The sequence below is a fragment of the Solenopsis invicta genome, chromosome 8 (genome assembly GCF_016802725.1).
Source record: "Solenopsis invicta isolate M01_SB chromosome 8, UNIL_Sinv_3.0, whole genome shotgun sequence".
NCBI lineage: Eukaryota > Metazoa > Arthropoda > Insecta > Hymenoptera > Formicidae > Solenopsis > Solenopsis invicta.
This window is the reverse complement of record NC_052671.1, coordinates 4,257,043-4,273,679: the sequence shown is the minus strand read 5'-3', so window position 1 is coordinate 4,273,679 and position 16,637 is coordinate 4,257,043. Positions and strand designations below refer to the sequence as shown.

Below are 16,637 nucleotides of genomic sequence, written 5' to 3'. Positions count from 1 at the left end.
CGTTTTCGTGCGCTGAACAAGCTGTATCGTTTTCGACCGTAGGCGGTCGACGTTTAATTAAATGTTGGAGGGCGTCGAACGGCTTAATAGGGGGTAGGTATTTGGTCAGATAGAGAAAGAGGAAAAGAGGCAAAAGAGAAAAAGGAAAGAAATGGCGACGGAAAGGGTCGGATAAACGTTGAAATGTAAATTACGCAATGAATTACGAAAAAGAATGAGACAAGTGACAGTTTAAACAAGGTAAAAGATTTGCAGTCAAATCTCACAATTCTTGGATGATCAGAAAAAGTCGCATATAACGTTAATTACATCGTTTATAAACAAATAAGTATTAATAAAGTGCGACAAAAACTAATTAAACGATTTTATTGAAGCATAAAAGTTTTCATAAGATGTAAGAAATTTTATTAGATTACAAATTATTTATTATTTATTATTTATTTGTAGTAAACTAGAATTAACTATTACTAGAGTTGCAACGAATATTCGGTGATTATTCGGTATTCTGTCTATTTAGCAATGTTTTTATTATTCGGTCGAACACCGAACATTAAGCCATTATTCGACCGTATACCGAATAATTTAAGAAATGATATATAATCCTTACATATATGCGTATAAAAAAAATGTATGTGTGCACACAGTTATTTGTAAAAATTGTAAATAATTATGAGTAGAATTTTTTGAACTTAAAATAATGTTTTTGTTTACAAACTCATAAACAATTTTAGAGTAGTCAATAAAAACTTAAAAATTAAATATAATAAAACGAGCGAGGGGGTAACCACTAGGTAAAATACTGTTCCACAGATTAGTCTTATTATTTATTTATTTTTATCTTCAGTTTTCGTCAAGAAGTGGGACTTGGTTTACAATTTTACCTTAACTCCATTCATCCCTCTATTCTTTTTCTACTCTCCTTTTATTATTTTTTTTCTTTTACCTAGGAAAAATATTTGATGTATACCGAGGACTTCTAGGAAGAAACTCGGGATTTATGCAAGACTCGTGCAATTCACAGGCAGTGCGAGTTTCTCTCCTCTTATCCTACCTAATCCTCCTATTTCACAGATTATGTGTATTCGCCTTTCCTGTTTCCTATTGTTGTAACATTCATAATATGCCCGCCGATTTCTCCTAGTAAATCTACTAGATCCCTGCCTTTACTATTAACTACCTTATCTTTACTTTTCCTTACGACATTCCATCCTTCCTCACTATTTCCTCCTTCTAAACCAATTCGAGGAAACTAGAAATTTCTCTTCAATTTTATTTTTTCAGAAAATTAGGAACACCTTTAGTACTTTATTATTACAGTTATCTTTTTTGATTTTATTTGTGTCTAGAATAAATATAGAAAAACACTGGCTAAGACATTCCTTTTACAGAGACGATTTGAGGGAACTCGCGTAACTGTGGAAAATCTTAACCTAAGCTGGAAAGAGAAGTTTAATGAAGAAATGAGTTACACGAAACGGAAAGAATTGGCGGATCGCGGGGGCAAAAAGTTAACAGGCAGGGAATTATTTATGACCGACAAGACGTTGGATCAGTCCTCACCATTTCTTTCTTCTAAACCAATTCTTGCATTAAAATCCCTCCCCCACTCCCCACCATTATATACCTCCTCTTTATTCTCCTCTACCACCCTTTCTATTACACCCCTTTGTATCCCAATTTCTCGTGGCATAAACTGCTACTATTATATACCTTTTCACCCTCTTCCCCCTTAATTTTTGTTACTACAACACCATCTTCCTCCTCCCACTTCAGTTCTAAGTTTTCCTCTTCACAATCTTTTCTCACCCCTACAATAAATCCCCCCATTATCCTTTCTTTCTTTTTTACCCTTTTTGCATAACTACACCCTCACCTGTGCGTTATCGGTAAATTTCTCTTAATTTTTTCCCACCCCTTTTTTTTCTACCAACGTCTCAATTAAACAGACATCCTCCATTTCTCCTACAAAATTCCAAAATTCTATATCTTGCCTCCATATTCCTGCTATATTCCAAAACATTAATCTCTTAATTCTCACCTTTCTCATCCCTACTTCCCCCTCTCTCTCTCTCCTCTCCTTGGCTTACTCGAAATTTGTATTTTTTTCTCTATCCTTTGCCTCTATTATCTTAAAGGTTACCTTATTACCACTCGAACTATCCTCCGTCACTAACTTTCTCCGCCTTAACTCCTTACTTCTTTCTTTATCGGCCTCACTTCCTAGGCCCGTCTTTCCCGGTGACATAATTTCAAATCTCTATGCTCTCCTAAAACTCCTTGTATCTGCTTTACTTTTTTCTCCCCTATTTTTCCTCCCTTTCCAGGGAGCTTCCTTCTCCTATTCTCCTCTACACGCAATTACTCTCCTACTTTCCTCCGCAATCTTATTCTACTAATTTCTCTAAAGGCTGATGGCAGAGAACGAGATGTAACTGACGTGACGTGACGTAACGTGACGTTGGGTAAGGCAGAGAAAAGCCGTAAGGACGTAAGACATGTTGTGTTGAATGTCTCATTTATTAAATGCGCGAAGAGACAAGCTGAGTAATATTAATATATTATCTTAACTATATTAACTCAAGTCTTACGACAGTCTGATAATATTTAATTATAACTCAACTTAAGCGCTTACATCTTGCTTTTTGCCTTCAGCCTTAATCACACTCTCACGCTTAATCCTTAAACTCCACTCACTCACGCGCCTTCTAACCAAGTCCGTTTCACAGATTATATAATTTTATTTTATTTTATAGAGATTTCATAAAAATTTCAAAGACACTGTCCCACGATTACATTAAGTGGTTACCCCCTCGAAAACAAGAATTAATCATCTTATATTATTAAATGTACTTAAGAATATACGAGATACATATTTAAATTTGTGTATATGTACATGGTTTGCCCAATAAGTATTGGGGCTGAAGTCATAAAAAGAAATTTATTGAAGATATATGCACAGTGAGTTAATATTCTTCAAAATATGACCCTTTTAAAAAGAGTCACTAGATTTATAAAGTACCGCAATCATTCCACCATTGTGGCTCCAACACGCGGCACATTTAAAACGTGCATATGTGTATGAATGTATTTAAATAAGAAAGAAAATCATAAATTATATAAATCAGCGTTGTTACTTACGATGATTGTCCTTATTTACATATGACTTCATTGCAACACTCCTATTAGATAGGTTATGAAAATGTGCACTATTTATACTTTCCGACGCCATTGTAGCTCCAAATTTTTATACATTAAGTTTTATGAATTGCGTTACTTTATAAATCTAGTGACTTTAAACCCTCCTAGAGACTCTATAATAAGAGACTGGCCATCAACCAGATTTCGTCAAATTTCTGCGAGTGAGAAAGGAACATCTCACTATCTCGCTTTTTCACAAATGGCAGAGTATATGTGATATGTTTAGTGTGATATGTGTACGTAAGTGTCCTTTACACAGCATGAATAGCGTGATTAAAGTTTAATATGGTGGATGTTCAATTGAATTTTGCAATAATTCCTCATCAAAAGGATACGTCATGGGCAAAAAATGTTGGACGTAAAGATTGGACGCCTACAAATAATTCGTATCTTTGTGAGGTTAAGTAACATATTCGTTATAATAAAATTATAAGAGGACATTAAATATAAAAATTATGTCAACATATATTATTTAGATTAATATACAAAACAAGTTTGTAGCATTTTTTTATAATATTTATTGATAAATATTACGCATATTTAAAAGAAAAGAGTAATTACAGTTTGAATTTAAGCGAGTATTGACAAAAAATTCTGCTGTAATCAAAAGTGGTTCCCCTGATGGCCAGTCTCTAATTATAAGGTCTCTAGACCCTCCTGCATCAATACGCCTCCTGGAAGTCGATGACCGCAAAGCTGTTCAAGCACCGTCGAAGCTGCTTGGACCTCAATCGTTCCAAAACGATATCCTTTCAGGCTCCTTTTGATCCGAGGGAACAAAAAAAAGTCGGGAGGAGCGATATCTGAACTGTAGGGTGGTTGGGGCAGCATTGAATTTTTTATACCACTCAAAGACACGTTATCTTCGAATTTTTTATGCCACTTAAAAACACGCGTTCTGGACATGGCTTCATCTTTGTAAGCCTCACGGATTATATCAAGTGTCTCCGTAACAGATTTGTTTAGTTTAACACAAAATTTGATGGCCCAACGCTGCTAGATGGTAAGCGGTTTCAACGGGATGCATGAACAGCCAATTGAGGTTACCGACTTCCAGGGGACGTATAAAGACTGGAAAAAGCACTGAACGGTGTATTGATGCAGGAAGGTCATATTTTGAAGAATATTAACTCACTGTACATATATCTTCAATAAATTTCTTTTTATGACTTCAGTTCTGATACTCATTGGACAAACCATGTATGTACGTATATATGGGGCGCTCTTTATCAAAAAAAGGCCATCCTTCTTGTCCATTTTTATTTTTGAAATAAAATGTCTTAAAAAGGTTTAACATTTTTGTTGAAGTATTTATCTATTTTTCGATGCCGTATAGTCTTTTGGAAAAATTAAAATGGCGAACCCTATATATACATATATATAATGAAAATGATATACTTTGTATGTAAAACAAAATCAACATGAATTAAATGATCTATATTCTATAAAATAAATGTAAATAGATCTTTTAAAGTATATATTTTTTTTATAAGAAGAAAAAATACCGTTGATGAACTGTCCCGGGCTCTGCCAGAAGAGATTTTTTTTTATTTTTTTTATTTTTTTTAGTAGGATCTAGTAAATTATAGAAAGCCCATTAATTTTTCCACTAGGGTAAAGGAACATAGAAAAGTATCATTGACGACGTCACTACATAAAGTATAGCAAACAAGTTAAGGGAAGAAGTGGAGGGTAAAGGATTGATTCCGCAAAATCAAACGGGGTTCAGAAAGGGTTTAGGAATAGATAATACATATGTGTTAAATTATTTAATAAATAGGCAAGTCAGCAAGCCAGGAGGGAAAATGGTTGTCCTTTTCGTTGACCCAAGAACCGCGTTTGATTACGTGGATAGAAGGATTCTGGTTAGATTAGACAATGAGGGATAGAGGAGTAAAGGAAGGGCTGGTGGTAAGATGTGAGGATGAGATAAGGGAGACAAAGAATATGGTAAAAGTAGGTGAAAACTTAGGAAATTGTTTTTGGGAAAAGAGGTGAGGCAGGGATGTCCCTTAAGTCCGACGTTATTTAATTTGTTAACGGCGGATCTAGAGCAAGAGATGAGAGAGGTCGAATGGGGAGAAATTAAACTGGGAGAGGAAAAAATTTTCTCATTGGCGCATATGAAAATGACATAGTGTTGTTGGCGGAGGAGGAAACGAGATGTATGCTGGCTAGATTGGAGAGATGTTTATCTACGGAAAAGAGTTGAAACTCAATGTTAACAAAACGAGAATAATGAGGTTTAGAAAAGGAGGATAAACTGGAGATGAAAAAAGAAAGCAATAGATGATTCGAGGTAAAAGAGTTTTCATATTTAGAGTAGCACAGTGCAATACAATGGAAGACAGAGGGCGCAAGGGCGCAGGTAAGGGAAAGATTGAGGAAAGAAGCGGCAGTGATGGAAAAAGTTTGGGGGATTGGGAAAAAAAGGTTCAAGGGAGACTGGAGCAGAATGTACTGACTGTTTGATGTACTAGTCTGGCCAGTAATAGGATATGGGGTGGAAATATGGGGGTGGAAAAAGAGGGAAATATTGGAAAGATTTGCAGGAAAGATTTCTGAAATGGATGTTAGGAGTAGAGTGGGGTCCGCCGAGATACATGGTGAGAGAAGAGCGTCAAAGAGAAAAGTTAAGGGGTAGAACAGAAATAAGGGCAATAGGTTTCGAAAAAAGATTGGAAAAGGGAAGAGAAAGCGACCAGGCAAAAAAGTGTTGGGAAGAAATGAAAGTCAAGAGGCAGAAAAAAGAAAAATATATCCTTATGGGAGGAAAAACAAAGAGATTTTTTGAGAAGAGAGGGGTGAAATGGAATAAGATGGGGAAAGAAGGGAGAGACGTAGAGGGTTTGATAAAGAAAGAGAAGAAAATGCAAAGAGAGGTAAGACGGGAAAGAATAATAAAGGCAAAATCTAATATAGAATATAAGTGGATTAAGAGAGAGGGAGTATTTGCCGGGATATTTGAAAAAAGAGTGAAAGAGTAGGTGGCAGAGGGTGGCGAGATATAAGTTGGGGAATGGAATGAGGGGTAATCGATGTTGGGAAGAGGAATTTTTTTTACGTGAAGAAAATGCATTACACGTACTCCCCCCCCGGGGAGAGGCCAGGCGGTTATGTGGGATTAGAGATGAGCATGCAATCCTGCTAATCAAGATTGACCGAGGAACTATCCGCAGAATATTGGCACCTTAAGCCTTGCAGTTTAAAAAGTATGTAGCTGCAATGAAGATGACTCGTAATTGAAACGTTCTATGTTAAGAGGACTTAGTAAAATTAGATGTAAAAATTCTTACGCTTCATTAACCGCGTTTCAATCTCATTAGCTTTTTAATACTTTTATGTAAACTTATTATAAATCCTAAATATTAAAATTCCTGTACCTCCTCAATTATTTTTTCTTGCCAAGTTCACTTTTCTTTCCTTTCTTATTAAATACAAGCAGTTTTGTCTGCGCATAACTTCAAACTTACCCATCTTTCAAAAATTTTTTAACAGTTCCTATCATATCTAACATCGCTTCCCTATTATTTGTCATTAGTGCAATGTCATCCGCATACGCCAAAATCCATATTCTAATTCTAGAAAATGTTTTGCAGTTTGTACTCCGAAATGAATTTGTACTCATCTTCAAAGGAGAATATAACAAATCAAATTGATGCCGATGACATCCAATAGAAGACGTCTGTTATTTGTTATCTTTTTCTGAGTCTGTCACTGATTTTTGTGGGAAGTAAACGAATCTGGTTAGCATCGTCGTTACTGATGGTACCTGCTTCTTGTTATGCAAATCATCATCGACATGAACGGAAGCATATTCCGTAGCAACCTTTCGCGCTGTTATAGTCAGCATGCTCATCAAATCCATCTCTGTTCCATGTTCATCCAAAACGTCGCATAAGCATTGTATATACCATGTACCTTCTGATGGATCTCTCCAGGTAAAGAAACCTTGAAGTAGAAAATTTATCAAACAGAGAATGGAATTTCTTAATACTTATTTGGATAAATTTGTCGATTTATATCTCAATTCTGTTACATTATTTTACAGTGGTTATTTTTTTGGATATATTAAAAGTCTTTTTCTTTAGCAAAACAGAATCTTGCAAAATTTAAAATTATCTAAAATTAAATTATTATAGAAAGTAATAATAAATTTTACATCTTACATCAGTAGATTTGATAATTAATGTAATAAAAATCTTTTTTTTAATATAGTAAGAGCTTCACTATAACATTATGTTGGGTCTCAACAATTTTAATTATATAAAACGCTTAATTTGTAATTAATATTTGAATTAATAATGAACAAATTAATATAAAAATTAATGAAGAGTAAATTATTTATAAAGGTATAATTAATTGTAATTTGAAGTAAGAAACATTTACACACATTTATTTGTTTTTGATATTTATAATATAAAAAAAATTATTGAAAGTACGTGTTCGGTTTTGTTTTCTATTCAAATTTAAATACTACAGTAGAACTTTCTTAACTTTGGCCCTCTATAATCTTTGCATTCCTTTACTTTCATAAACGCTAATATCATATTCCTTCGTTTTATAGAATACCCTCACCACAGTACGAATCTACCAATCACTGTGTACTTTGCTCGCGCAATATAAACTGTCTTTTGTTAAATAAAATTTTTATTTTTAACTATTAAATTACTCGTTTTAACTCAATATTAATAATATACATTAAAATATTTTAAAATTTTACCTAAAAATTAACAAAAATACAGGCATTTAATTTGGAACAACACAAATTACGTCAAAATAGTCTTAAACAAAAATTAAAGGAAATAAATTATCTTTCTGATGGCATTTTTGGTTTTATAATCGGATTTTATTTGCGCCTTATAAAGAGCAAAAACTACAAATAGGTCCGATTTATTACACTTTTCTCTACATAAATATATATGTTCTATAGGAAATATTAAAATGAATAATTGGCATTTACCTTGGACCGAGCTGTGAGCTATGAGAAAATCTGCATGAGTCGGAATAGAATAAGAAGATACTGAATCAGTTTCTGTTTGTTCCTTTTCCATCTTGCGAGACTCCAATAAAATGCCGCCATCAGCTTCATCACCTCTGCAAGCCTAAACAAAAAATCAGACTAGATAAAAGCCGGATAAAATAAATTCAAGCAGAAATGAATCGGGATATATGTCGATAATTTAAAAATAGAACGAGACTGGAAAGTGTTCGTAGTTTTTACCTGGATGAAGAATAGCTTAGGTTTGCCCGCAAGTGTAACACATTTATCGGCAGTGAAAGGCTTCCAAAGCCTATCGGATTTGTATATGACGTCCTTTGCGCTTATCATGTCGTTTTGCAATCCGTGAGTTAGAACGATGACACAAAGACAATCATTATCTGTATGATCGAGCTGACTCACTATAATAGATATACATAACAATTGAATATTGAAATGTAATTACTTTGAAGACTTTTTATAGAATTCTATAATTTTTTCAGAATTTCTATATAAATTATAAGTTTTAGAATTTTTCAAAATTTTTGTTATATAAACTTTATAAATTTTTAGAAAATTTCTCAGATTTTATGTACGAATTGGAACTTTTTTTAGACATACTGAGAAAAACTATATTTTTTTACAATTTCTTATATAAAGTTGGGCTGAATAAGAAGTATTAATTAATTTTTTTTATAATAAATAAATTTAAATAGATTCTATTTTCGATTAAATAGATTTTTAAAAATAAAATTAATTAATTAAATTCAGAGTTTACTTAGTTTTAGCACTTTATACGAGTTCTGAAATATCTTTCAAGATTTCTAACATTTTTTTATTATATAATTTCTAAAAAAGAATTATAAAATCTGAATTCAAGATATTTTTACAGAAATCTGCTCACAAAAGTCTCTTCTAATAGGTCATAATCGTCATTAAAACTGATTTCATATATCTATGGATATATGCACAAAAAAGATTGCCTACGCGCTGGCAAGCACATGGCACGCGAAGAAGAAGAGATAAGTAAATCATACGAAATGTGACAGATATTGTTTTTACCTTTTTCAATAACATCCGTAATTTGATTGTGCGTCAAATTGTCATGAATTTCAATGTCGAAGTCGAGGTTCCCAAAAGCTTTTTGCAGTCTTAACGTGTCATATGTAGAACCCTCTCGTTTAGCAAGTTCGAGAAAGTCAAATTCCTCATGATTGAAGATTATGCATTTGCCACGGTTTTTGTGATTCATATTATAGCAGTTCGCATTTTTATGTACTGGCATAACTGCAGTGGGTATATATTGTTTAGCGGGCCTGAACAAAGCAGCGAAAAGAGAAGACATAATTAAACGATGTCAATTTTCACATTTAAATAATAAAATTTTTATTTAAAAAATGTACATTTGAATGATAATGAATGACACGCAAGAATTATCGTAGCCACTAAAAAACAATTATAACTTGTAATATTAATAACATTAAGAACAACAACTTACATACTTACAATTTACAACACATACGTACGATTTACAAAATATCAATCCGTCATTACATACTACTGCATCAATGTTTCACTACACATGTACAGATAAATTTTCAAGAGAATGTAAAATGATTAAATATGATTGTAATAATTTATAAAAAATAAATTAATTAAAGGAATAAGATCAATAAAATTGGCCTATTGCTGATGATTTGTGAGATAATGTTACTTATATATTTATCAATTCAATGTTATCACAGTCAGTTGGATTGCGCACATAACTTCAGAACTGATGTCTGTGTTAACGATATTTTATTTTACCAAATATCTCTGACTTACTTATATGGAACTGAATCGGGTGAAGCATCGACTGCGTCCGATATCTTCTCGTTGGATTGGAATGATTTTGCAGATGTATACAAATCCATATTGATTTCAGGTTCATTTTGCTCCGGTGATGCCTAAGAAAATTAACGGATCTTTATTTGCATCGGAAGAGAATTAAATTCTAAAATTTGTAATTTTGTATTAATTGCAAGTAAAACGTAAAATAAAATTTTAATTATACTTTAAAAAATTTGTATAAAATTAATTGCTATTTTCGATATTATTACGGAAGATTTAATTCAGACAAAAAAAGTTAGATTTGTGAATGCACGTTTCGTATCATATACGCTTTGTCGAAATTTAGTTACCTAAATTTATAACTTATTACTCGGATAAAATTGTATCCTTAACAAATAGTTTTGTATTATACTATATTATTTTTATTTGTGTAATATGACATTTGATTTGGAAAAGTAGTTATGACAAAAATATAATTCTAATAGTTTACTTTATATCAGTCCTAATATATTTAAAAACCTCCATATAATAATTAATAAATTTGTCTTAATTAAGAATTCGTCATATATAATTCTTATATATAGTTGTAATCTATTCAAATATGATAGATACATTTTATATTACAATAACTAATTGTAAGCATACATACATAGTAATCTGTGGAAGATAGAGATCTGCTCCGACTTCGACAAGAGGCTTCGACAAGAAGGTATTTTCTATAGCTGCAAGAATCAATCGCTGAATTGGATCTGTTCCTCTGCGTAATAATAGTAGATGCCTCCACATCTACTTCATCAATGTTTATCTGAAAATGTAAAAAATTGATTTATTATCTATTTGTTCATTGAAAGATTTTTTTATACTACATTAAATATGCTCAGGTTTGAGTAAGTTAATACCTTTCTTAACTAAATTAAGTTCAAGTCAACAGTTTATAAAATTCATTTAGTTACATTAAAAATTGCACGAACAAAAGACAAATTCTGTTGAAAATTGCTTCAAGATTAAATTAAGTTAAATTATAAGTTAATTGTGAAAAACATTATATTTATGTTAAATTGGTAGTCGTAATATTTTTAAATTAGTTCACTTTAAAACAATTACAATATGAACCATCAAATAAATTTAATATTTTATTTGTAAATCAAATTGATATGAAATAACAACAAAATATCTTCTATATAGGAATGTATTTTTTTACAAGTTTTTCTTACAAGTACTTTTCAAGTTTTTTCTTTTACATATGCAAATTTGGAACTTGAGTTAAAAAGTTAAAAAGTTAAAGTTTAAAAATAACTCTTAAAAAATAGGAAAAAAATTATTTTTTTAACAAGTGCCATTTGTTTATTTATTTATTCAACAAAATGCATAAATTAACTTTGATAAAAACATTGTTTTTACATCGCGCAAATACACTAACAATAAGTGCACAACCTGTCACAGCATGCAGTAATGTGCATGAAAATGCGGGATAGCGCATGTCACATGTCTTAACCCGTGTCGAATATTCGACTCATGATTTTATCAAATATATTATTTGTTGCATCTCTAAAAAAAATAGTATGCCACACAGAAACAACCCAGTGAGAAATAAGCTATCGAATCGACATTGAAATGATACCAGTTTAGTGATTCAACATCGAATCAACGTCAATTTTATTATCATTGTTTGCTGGGAAGAACTAGAGATAAATCCGCGACAGTTTGATAATATATTTCTGCCCTCAAAGAGAATGGAAAATCATAGAAAAAAGAAAAGTAGATGACTCTTGTACATTTATACTAACGTTTTGAATTTCGTCTTCATATAGTTGTCTAAAATAGGTCACCCAGATAAGGGAGAGACATGCGTGATCCCCGTATGCTGTTTTCAGCATGCGATAAGCTGCTTCAGGAGTTTTTCCTAATTTGTATAGGAACTGGAGATTAATGCATAGATCACATTCCGTGGCCATCATTTTTGCACATGTTTTTACATCAAATCGTCAAATAACCGTTCAACTTGTGGCTTAAAATGAAGCCACATTATCCCTTGAAATTTCACGATTGTTATGCAGAATTTTTAACACTCCCGAATGTTCCACGGAACACTTTATTGGCACTCACAACAGCGGCCCGAGCCACTATTTGTGCACTAAAATGCGTCGTCTTCTTCTAACGGAGAAGGTTCAAGTAACTTTTAACGTAACGCAGGTTGAGGAGAGGGGAAAGCTCAGCTGGAACGATTTAAGAGATTTAAAGAGCCAATCGTAAAGGACATAGAACTTCGCAGGTAAGAAAAATCCCTACAAAATACTGGAAGGTCAGTTCCACATGCAGTTGCATATTGAACACGTCATTGCCAGTTTACTGGCTTTATCTCTTTTTTTTTCGTTTACCTTCCTCTGTGTAATGACCTGCGTTTAGAAATATCACTAGGGTGCACCCAGATATCATTTCATCCTTGTTTAACGTAATTTGGTAAAAAACAAGGATAAAATGTTATCTCTGATGTTTCTGAACTCTGCCACATGTGTACGAGATTTTCAGTTTTACGCATGATGCGCAGACAACATTCCTAGAATATTATACGAATATCATTAAAATTTAAAATAATATTCTGAAAATATTATTCGTTATTATTTTATTTTTTAATATTATTTTAATGTTCCTGAAATATTATGAAAATGTTCTACAAATATTATTTTTGTTAAAAAATTAGTGTGAATTATTATGCAGAAAATATTTCTAAACTTTATAATTATTGCATTTTAAAGCTACAATATTGAGAACTCTAATTATATTTTCTACTTGTATTTTATTAATTTAAATAGGACTTTTAAAAATATGTACAGAATGTTGCACCGTCATACACGTGAATATGACGGGTTGCCTATCGTGCAATCACGCATATATATCCTTAAGTGAAACTATTTATATATGTATTACTTTTTTAAATTTTATAAATAAATTGTTTGTGTAATTTTACTTACAAAAATATTTAGTTAAATTATCTAAAACCGATGCCTCCAGTTTAAAGAGCAGTAAATATATTTATTGCTAATTTTAATAATATTACAATTAATTAATCAAATTGGCTATATGTGGAATCAATTTAGAAATAACAATATACTTGGAAAATATTGAGAGTGCCGTATGTATATTTGTTTGATTAGAAACCAATTTCCCGTTGACAGTTGTATTAGTATATATTAATACTGATTATATCAACCTACGTTATCTATCATCAGAGTAATCTGGAAAGAAAGCAGCGAGCGATGACGGAATCGATTTAACGAGAGCTATCGATGCAACAAAGCTCACGAGTGTGTCGCAACAAAAATATCGCAGTATGTTTGAGCTACTGAGTTAGTCATCCATTTCTAGATTAGAGATGAAAAACTTCGCCAAGTGATAGTGAAACGAACGACCTTTATCAATGATTCAGATCATCATTGACACAAGTACCGATACTTATTTAAATTTATTCAGAATGACTCACTTTTTTTAATATCTCCTAATGATAGATTTTTTTAAACCAATATAAATCTCACAATTAATTGCTTTCTTGAGGTACGTATGACGTAAAAATGAACAAAAGAGAACGCAGACAAAGAAAAGTGCCTTTGTCTAGTCCCGGTCGACAATAGTTGTAGAGATTAATCAACCATGATCAAATATTCTTCTCACATTTGACTGTGATTGATTAATTTCTTATGGCTTAAGACTTATTACATCTATTGTATCGGGACTTATAAAAAAGTATTTTAAATTATTAAAAGAAAACCTTACAAACTTATACACACATCTGTGCATAAGTTCCTAAGACTTTTTTGACAAATTAAAATGCTCGTAAGAAGAAGTTGCAAAATAAATTGCGTTACCACATGTAAGTTTTTCTCCTCCGTCGTCGGTTTTTTTGGAGTAATCTGATTTTGATCGAAAATTAAAATCAAAATTATTGCCTATATATCCAGAAGCGTCTGTATCAATTTTCATACATGCTTCTTGACACAATTTCCCCTCACTATATATGGTGCGTACAATTCTTTTGGATTCTGTTACTATTATTTAAAAAAAAAAAACTATTATTTAAAACTATTATTTAAAACTATTATTTAAAATTATTAAAAAAAAACATACAGAGGCAAAAGTAAATTTTGTAAAAGTTTATTTAAAAACGGGAACAAAATAACGAACAAAACTCACAAAATTTTTCTACGCACCCAACAGATACAAGTTACACACACATACTGAGAAAGAAAGTATACGATTCTTCTATTGTTGCACAAATTTGATCGTATGAAATTATACACCTAATAGAAACTGTAATATAATAAATAAATATTTACCTCATTATCATAACATTGATTTTAGTTTCTTTTTAATTGAGATAATACAAATATGTAGAGTTTAGCATTCTGTACAGGTTGAATCACAAAATTATTTCTTTGATTGTAAATTTCAAATAATTAATATTTACAGAGAAAAAAATTTTATAATAAAAATATTTTATCTTAATTGGAACCTTTCGATTAATATCAACTATTAAAAATTCGGTGCAGCTAAAGTATAAGAAATTTAAATACTGTTAAATATATAATTTGGCTCATTATTTTGAAACTGTTTCAAGTTTATTTCTGGTATTACTTTTCTGCACAGCATCTCTCTTCTCGTTTCGAGAATATTCTTCGGACGAACCCATGTATAGCCTTTAGGTCTGTGCAAAATGCATGCATATTAATGCAATATATTATTTTGAAGAAAATTGGAAGACAAGATAAATTTTGATTGATATGTATTTTGATTTTACCTGCTTATAATTGGATAATATGTTACAATTCTTATTCTCGTTTTCCAATTTTTCTCAAAACAATATATTGCATTAATATATGTACATCTTGCACAGATCAAATGACAATAACTTCTATTTACTTCAATTTTCATTACAGAGTTATCTTCCAATTAAACTTATATCGCGTTTGAACAATACAAAACACAATATATATAAAAATTATAAGATTCTTATCAACTATTGTATGTGCGTGTATGTGTGTGTGTATGTGCGTGCGTGTGTGCGTGCGTGCGTGCGTGTGTGTGCGTGTGTGTGTGTGTGTGTGTGTGTGTGTGTGTGTGTGTGTGTGTGTGTGTGTGTGTGTGTGTACAATTCTTGATGAGAATTCTATAATATTTCTAATAAAATATCAAATAATTTATTTAAAATCAATTATAGAGGATCATAAAATATTCTATAACATTTCAATCTCTATAGATTTTTGGATTTTAATATGAGAATTATTCTTATGTTTGTCCATACAAAACGAAACAATACAACAACTGATTAAGGCCCAATTTTTCATTATTTAATTAACTTATAGTTAAACTTAACTTGAAGTTTTAGCCAATAAGCTTCTCCTATGACATTATCATAGATAAAATCCATTGACTGAAACATCAAGTAAAATTTAACCATCAGCTAATCAGATAATGAAAAACCGAGCCTAAAACTTTAACCGATTGAAAAACCGAGCCTAAAACTTTTTCCGTCTGCGTCTTGGAAAATCGAAAACTCGGCGTCACAATAACAATTTCATCCATTTATGATAAACAAGATGATTTTGCTGATTTTTCTGACCTTGCTTCTCTTTTCGACACACTCGACTTACCTGCACTTCGGCCTCGTCAATCGCCGATTCCATTTCGCATGGATAAGAGATTACACCGCTGAAATCACTGAGCACTGGTTTTGAACACTAATCGCGCCGACAGAGGTTTTATTCACAAACAGGTGTCCGGCGACTTCTCTCTCTTAACTGTCACTAGCATTCCGTTCGGTGGAAAGGGTAAATCTCGATAAATTTCACATATCATATGATAATCGCACTCTCACTACCCAATAGCTGACTTATCAGGTCTTATCACGTTTTATTGCTATCGCATCCGTCGCGAGTGGTGAGTAAAAAGATACGCTTTGCGTTTGTTGGTAAAAACGCGGATTCCTCGTCACATCGCAGGATATTTGTGTGGTTGCAATATGTAATAATCGAGAACTTTTGAAAAATCCCCACGGTAAACATAGTCGGATTGTAAACTACGACTTGTTATAAAAAAGAGTTTGGAACAGGATTTTATTCATATAAATTTGACATGCCATATATGTATGAGTTTTGCATTATTATTATAGACTTTTTACTATTTTTATTAACATGTTACAATGTTTAATTTGCATCTAGAAAGTGTACCCTATAAGCGAGTAATGTTACTAAAAATGGTCATATATGTCATCCAGTCCTGATAATAAATGAATATTATATGTAGAAGTAAATAATATTATTTAATTTAACCCTCTAAATTCTTTGGAGTGAAATTTCATCTAAAACAGTGGAATCCCGCTTTAAATGAGTGAAAATCCAGCCACTCTTTATCAAGACTGCTAGGATTTTCGCTTTAGAGTGGGATTCCACTCCAAAGAATTTAGAGACAATATTGTAAATTATTGGGAATATAACTTTTAAATGTAATAATTATAAAGTTTACGAATATTTTATATACAATAATTATCAAACACATGTAATAATTTATTTCTAAATTTAAGTTTATATTATTTATATTAGAAATAAAAAGTAGGTACAGTTTCTTTTTTAATGTA

General features: G+C 31.6%; 1 protein-coding gene and 1 long non-coding RNA gene across 2 annotated transcripts; one reads left to right on the top strand and one right to left on the bottom strand.

Annotated features, from left to right (window-relative positions):
- Positions 1 to 4,713: 4,713 nt before the first annotated feature.
- Positions 4,714 to 16,494, bottom strand: LOC105198123 (caspase-1). The gene is made up of 7 exons (XM_039452954.1): positions 15,655 to 16,494; positions 10,659 to 10,814; positions 10,004 to 10,125; positions 9,242 to 9,495; positions 8,423 to 8,601; positions 8,162 to 8,303; positions 4,714 to 7,149 (listed from the first exon to the last, which is right to left on the bottom strand). Exons 1-7 carry the CDS (start codon positions 15,685 to 15,687, stop codon positions 6,887 to 6,889), a joined length of 1,149 nt encoding a protein of 382 aa, XP_039308888.1. The 5' UTR covers positions 15,688 to 16,494; the 3' UTR covers positions 4,714 to 6,886.
- Positions 6,825 to 8,521, top strand: LOC120358509. Its single transcript, XR_005575453.1, has 2 exons — positions 6,825 to 6,944; positions 8,132 to 8,521. It is a non-coding gene; the product is annotated as an uncharacterized LOC120358509 (long non-coding RNA).
- Positions 16,495 to 16,637: the final 143 nt, after the last annotated feature.